Consider the following 6,859-nt stretch of genomic DNA (forward strand, 5'->3'; position numbering starts at 1 on the left):
GGCGAAGGTCACTCGAGGTTGCAAGACCTAAGTAATAATTGCTTGAGGTTGTGCGACCTGTAGTGGCAATCGCCGAGGCCATAGGATCCTTGCCAATCCCTTGCCAACCTCTTGTCGGCCAAATCTAGCCTTATGGGCCCTCCTCAACCGCCTTCGTGCAAAGGAGATGTAAGTAACAACAAGGGGCAAAACCAAAAAACTAAAAAATTTGTGAGGATAATTTTGAAAAAAATTATTTAACTCTAGTTTCAGCAATTTACAATTACTACTTTGGAAAGCTAGTTCCTATTTACTTCGAACTTTCAGCATTTCTAAGACTAGTATTTAATCTAAAGTTACTTCAAAATGCTTTCCAAATATTCGTACATTTTTCTATTGAGGCTTTGAGATGGAAAGTCTCATAAAAAAGCTAAACCAAATACACCACAAACATTTGAACAAAACCCTAAACTTTGGCGGTTCATTAAGAGAGGATTGGTTTTTAGACCCCAACAAAAAAAAAAAAAAAAAAAAAAAAACAAGAAAGATAAAGAAAAATAAAAAAGAATTTTAAAGGGGTAAAATTGAGGGTGACGTGAGCATCCACTGTTGGGATAAGACCACTACCGGGGCCGGGGTCAGATCCGCTGTCTGCTGGTGGTTTCGGGTCCGGACCCCCATGTGATTCTTCTGGCGCAAGGAGTGGGGGCCCCACTCCGATGGGCCTCTAGTCATCATCCGTACGTTGATCCCTTGCTTTTCCGCCTGTCGCACGATTGGCCCCCCCCATCTTGGCCTTTTCTGGCGGCCACCCTGTTTTTTTTATTCTTTTTCTTTAATTGCTAAACATGGATTTTCCTCTTCTGTTTTTTCTTTTTTTTTTTTGAAAAACACATAATTATAATCTTGAATAGAAAATAGATATTTGTTAGTGTGATAATTATAATTGCCAAAAACGCTAATCAGCGACATTGCCTTGACTCTACTTTTCCACTATCTGTCCACAGAATCAAATGCTTTATTTTTCTCTTTACCTTCTTTCTAAATTAATCGGTGGAAAGTTAACATGATAAACAAATGAAGACGGATAGACTCGAATAAATTCATAAGTTTGTTAAAAAAGAGAGAATAAATTCATAAGCATGCGCAACCGAAGCACACAGAAAGAAAGCCCTTGATTTTTTTTTTCTTTTTTGTATTTTGATAAGGGACAAACTTTATAAGATGAAAGTACAACTGTTATGTGTACGCCTAACACCTTAACTACTCAATAAAGTAAAAAATAAAAAATAAAATTGACAGGATACTAACAAAACACTAAATAAATCCAAAATAAAAAAAAAAATCCTACAGTTAACTTTCAAACAATCATAATAGAAATCAAATTTAAAAACTTAAACAGTGTAATCAATATATTCAAATATTCTATACTAAAAAAAAAGTACACCAAACTTAGTGAAAGATGAAGACATTATTACAGTCTGAATCATAAATTCTACCAAATAAAAGAAGTACATTCAAACTTGAGTTGCACCATGTTAAAAAGGTTTGAGATTATTACTCTTTCGCTTCCCATGGGCTGCTCTCAGTGTCTAGCTTTACAAAGTTACGTGAGTTAGTGTTACACTCATAACTTTATCGTTTGCCTTTTCTGTCTTTACATCTAAGGTAAAAAGTCCACTTTGATCATGAACTTGCCTACTTTTCTTGAGTAAAGTCGTTGAACTATTAATTCCTCTAATCAAATTTCCTGAACTTTGCGTAATTTTTCTCGTCAAGTTTCTTCTTTCTCAAGTTCAATTACTTGAAACTGATGTATCACTTTTGACATGCAATTTTTCTTGCCGCCGTCGAATATTATAGGCTAATAATGCATGAAACGTAAAATCTTAACTATGCAAACCCCAACCATATTTTGAGTATTGAAGTTTCGAGTATGAAGTTTAAAAATGAGTTTTTTCGCGTCAAAACTCTCATCAGCTCCGATGGACAAATCAACTCTAATTGGATTTTGAAGTTAAATTCACTTGATTAGAAAATATATGAATATTTAACCCAACCCACTTGTTAATTGGGTCAAACTATTTTCAATCTAACCCAACCCACTTGTTTGACAGGTGTAAAGCTTATAGACTATATCTCAACCACACAAGTTTAGCCTCAACCTTAAACTCAACAACGTGACATAACACAAAACAAGCAAAGTTAAGCTTTGAATAATCTGTGCCCTGAGAACTAATGGCTTAAATGAAACATTCAAGACTTTTTTCCCTAAAATTGTCCAAAAATGCTCAAAACATATTATACGGCAACCAATTCAGTTTTAAACCTTTCAATTGTGCTAATTTAATCTTAATCATTTTGACAACTTATCAATATAGTCTTAGACCTTTCAATTATATCAATCGAGTCATAAACCTTTTGATGGTTTGGCAATTTAGTCCTAAACTTTCTAACGATTTGTCAATTTAGTCTTTCTAGTTAATTTTTGTTGGAAACTACTAAAGTGGATAATTTTTGTATTTTTATATTTTATGATTTTTTTCTAGTTTACATTCTCTTTTATTTTTTTTTCTCTTTTTCTTCGTTGGCCTCAAGTAAGGGTCGCCATCATTAGCCTCACTCAAAGGTTGGCTAGGGCAATCCTTGCTTGAGGTCATTTTCCACTAATGAGACATGGTAATAGTTGGCAGAGGGAAAAAGTGGAAAGCAAAAGAGAAAAAGGAAAGGAAAGGAAAGGAAAAAAAGAAAAACATTTCAGAAAATCTAAAAAATTCTAAATGTTGCCAAGGTTAGCACCGGTCGTACCGTGTAGGATGCTCGACATTGACAAGATTATTACGTTAGCGATTTTCCATCAAAATTGGTTGGAATTATTAAATTGGCAAATCATTAAAATGTTTAGGACAAAATTGGCAAGTTATCAAAATATTTATGATTGAATTAGCACAATTGAAAGATTTAGAGTTTTATCATCAAGTTGTAAAAGATTTATGATTAAATTGACACATTGAAGGTTTGTGGTTAAATTGATTGTCACATAACAAGTTTAAGGCTTTTTGGACAATTTTTCCCTCTTGCACATCCTTGCATCGAATTTCTTTCTTTCATTATATAAGGATATTCATGGGCTACACACTGAGTTTAAGCATATTAGTAAACAATATATAAAAGAAATTACTGAAAATCCTTTTTAGGATTTTGTTAGTATAATAGTTTTGGGCTACTATGAAAGCAATGGTATATTGTAAACCACAAATTTTTGAAAGAATTAACCTCATAATAATTTTTAATTATTTTTTATTTATTTTTTGTGACCTAAAATGGGCTTGTATAAGCATTTCTCTTCTCCTAAATAATGAAGATCAAATTTTGGCAAGCAATTAAAAAAGAATTTAGAGAAATTGTTCTCTCTCTTATATATATATCTTCCATGAGATATTTAAGTTCTCCTTAATGTCTATCGGGCTGGAATTGCTCCCGGGAAAAAAAAGGATTGTGGAGAGAAAAATCCCAGAAAGTGCTCAGTTGCTCAAAGATGTTCAAGCTGTTGAAGGGAGGGGGAGAGAGAGAGAGAGAGAGAGAGAGAGAGAGCTTTGGGGAATGCCACTATCATCAGGGGGAGAGTACATGGCCCCAGTACCTCGGGAGCGTGATGGGGTTTGGTGGAATGAATAATAAAGCATCTTTAGGGAACAGTGTAATTAGGATATGGTCTCCCTTGTAGATGCTGCTGTTGCTGATGGACGGGATACTGAGAAAGTGGTCTTGTTTACAAGTAAGCCTTCAATTCTAGGGGCGCCTTGATGTGGGATTCGAGCCTCTTGGCCGTTTCATTGACTCTTTTTCTTATTTTAATTAAGTTATTCGACTGACGGCGTAAAGAACATGTTGCACGATCGATTTTGCGCACCATTTGTTTTGACAAAAGTGAATTACTACCATTCTCTAATTAATGATGGATGAAACAACGTGCGGAAGATTTTCTTTGCATCAAACGATAATCCTTATGTGTATTATATGCGATTCATTTATTTTCTTATTTTGAGTTATTCTCCTAGTACAGATGTTGTTAGGCCGTCTCTAAACGTAGGACTAGAAAAAGTGTTTTATGAGTTTTAAAATGAATAAGCATCTACTTATCCAGTTTGCCTGTTTGGCGTTTTTCTCACCCGCCTGAATTTGCCTATTTGGACCTCATCTATCACATAACTTTGACATAACGAACGAAATTAAATTGGTATGCACAACATTCACAAATTCACTTTATTATTTTCAAGGTCCAACATTTACAATTTGCCATCCCTTACTGTTCAATGGTCAAAAACTAAGAAAAAATCAGCACAACACAATCTTCTGCTGGCCACATGTCACCGGCAATAAGTTAGGGCACGGTTACATCCTTTCAAACTATGCACAATTCAATTGACCAACAGCGAAAATCTTCGGGATCGATATTTTTATCGTCCCCATAAGATTTTTCATTCAATCAGTATGGTTCTCCATGAAGAAATACATAGAACCATGAATAGGAGGACCGATCTGTGAATAGAAAAAAGCAACCTCCGAGAACCGTGCAATTCATGTACTTTGCAACTTGCCGAAACACGTTTTCTTTTGTTCTTGCCTGACAAAAGAAGGGAGGAGGTATCGCAGCGCAAAAGCCTTGGCGGCTGAGATGTGATCTCTGTTGCTGTTCTCTGTTGCGCTAACCGGACATGGCAGACCACATGATTGATCCGGGAGGCTCATGAATATAATAACCTTTCTTTCTTCTTTCCCTATGCACACCGATGGCCGCGAACGGCTCTCGTCCAAGAGACATTTACCCGCGATTTGCTCCCGAGGATTTCGTTTTTGATTCGTTCAGTATCGACCACTGTTCTCTGTCACGGTAGATCGCTCTTCCTTGACTTTTCGGGCCTTGCTTCCAACAACAAAAGGGTAAAGGAGAGAGAGAAAGATGACCTAATTTTTGACAGGGACATGAATGGTGTCCCACCATTTTGTTGTTTTGCAGTGTACAGCAATACCACCTCGTATACCTTCGTAGAAGTTGCGAATCCACCCAACCCAAAAAAAAAAAAAAAAAACGAAGAAAAAATGGTAAGGTGCTTAGGAACTTACTCTGGAAGCTGCACAGGACAATCCAAGTACCTTCACCTGTGAAGAAAGGATCAAAATCAAGATTGCAAGAGAATTTAGTATTGAAGCCCATTACCATATTTAGATGAACTCATTTTCATTTAAGAATTTAAGTTAATGAGTCTCCAAGTAGCCAAGTAGCCGGACTTTTGTGCTCGTGTCCATGAATTATACACACACACACATATATGTTCTCAAGGTTTTAACTTTTGATTTCTGCTAAAAAAAGAATTAATTTAGATCGCCGTTATAAAGACAGTAAAAAGAAGAAGAATCTCTCTTGTTGGGATAGAGGTTGAAATAAAATCAAATGTCATGTAAGTTTGAGATGACATCTAATTATCAAAATCCATGTTCATCACTTCCTTTTTATCTAACCCCTCAATTCCCTCCTCCTCCTCCTTTTTTCCCCCTGAATTGAGTTTCATTGTGTGAAGTTCTTTTTCCCTTTTTCGAACATTTTTTTTCTGGTGCGATGACTAGAGTTAAGAGTCGATAAATTTAATAATTAGTGATTATTCGATCTTGTGTAGAATAAAAAAAAATCAATGTCGGAAAGCTCTCTTTTCAAATTACCTCCTTTTTTGATTTTTTTTGCCTCTCATTAAATCTTTTCTCTCGCTCTCTCTTGCCTGAAAAGCTACCGATATAAAAGAGTAATCGTCAGCCTTGTGGGATGATGATATGATAAGCACAAACAAAAATCACGACCACCTTTCATTAAACAATGAATTGCGTATTCGGCTACATTAAAATAAATTTTCCGGTATTTACATACATCGTTAAAGGAAGGGAATATATTTCATCCTGCTATGCTAATACAGAGGAACTGGTAGCCGGGGCGGCTTCACCGGCTTCTGCACTTTGACGACGACGGTTTTCTCTTCTCGCGGAGGCTGGCGGGGACTCGGCAGTGCTATGAACTTCGGTACCCCGTCGCCCGGCATCAAAACCGGCAAGGTCTGGCCGTGATCTCGCTTCACATCCTGAAACGAAAGTTGCAAAAAAGTGAACCTTCCGATGCATTGAGCTCAAGCCATCAACTTCAGGACCAAATACAGTACAGGTTTAATCCGTCATAGGAATAGTATGTTAGATCCAGATAGCTAGAAAAACGTACCTTGGAAGGGGGCGCGGATTTCCAGGGCGGGTTTTCGGGGTCGGCCTCGGGATCAGCGCCGTCAGAGGAAGACTGGCGGAGGGAGCGGAGCCTCTCCCAGTGGTAGCAGCAGGAGAATATGCCGCTCAGGCTGAAGATGACGATCAGGAGGAGGGCTGTGCCTAGGGGGAACCCGAGGGACGGCCGGTCCGCGGCCGTGTGCGGCGGGGAAAGATCCGGGCTCTCCATCGTCACCTAAACTTGTCGGTCTCGGTCTCGATCTTGATCTCGACCACGGTCCTTCTCTCATGTGGTGCACGAGGGAGGGGAAAGATGGGAGGAATTGAAGGTGGGGAAGCTCAGGAGAGGAAGAGAGCGAAATAGAATGCGAAATTGAGAGCCAGGGTCGGGGGTTTATAAAAAGAATGGGAAAAGATTTTTAGCCCAAAAAAGAAAAAAGAAATTGCCACGAAAATGATTAAAAAAATGAGTGTGAACAAAAGGGGAGGACGTGTAAAGAAGGGTACATTGAGTGTCCGGGGCATTGTACGGAAGATGGTAGGGTCCATGGCTTGTCGAGTTTTGGTGACTTGAGCATGACCTGAAGTGTAGGGGAGAAGCTGAAGTGTAGGGGAG

General features: G+C 37.9%; 1 protein-coding gene across 1 annotated transcript; it reads right to left on the reverse strand.

Annotated features, from left to right (window-relative positions):
• Window positions 1-5,809: 5,809 nt before the first annotated feature.
• Window positions 5,810-6,619, reverse strand: LOC104418378 (uncharacterized protein At5g65660). The gene is made up of 2 exons (XM_010029697.3): window positions 6,245-6,619; window positions 5,810-6,110 (listed from the first exon to the last, which is right to left on the reverse strand). The coding sequence occupies exons 1-2, from the start codon at window positions 6,470-6,472 to the stop codon at window positions 5,940-5,942; spliced, it is 399 nt and encodes a 132-aa protein (XP_010027999.1). The 5' UTR covers window positions 6,473-6,619; the 3' UTR covers window positions 5,810-5,939.
• Between the last annotated feature and the right edge of the window lie 240 nt (window positions 6,620-6,859).

The sequence above is a fragment of the Eucalyptus grandis genome, chromosome 9, assembly GCF_016545825.1.
Source record: "Eucalyptus grandis isolate ANBG69807.140 chromosome 9, ASM1654582v1, whole genome shotgun sequence".
Classification (NCBI taxonomy): Eukaryota; Viridiplantae; Streptophyta; class Magnoliopsida; order Myrtales; family Myrtaceae; genus Eucalyptus; species Eucalyptus grandis.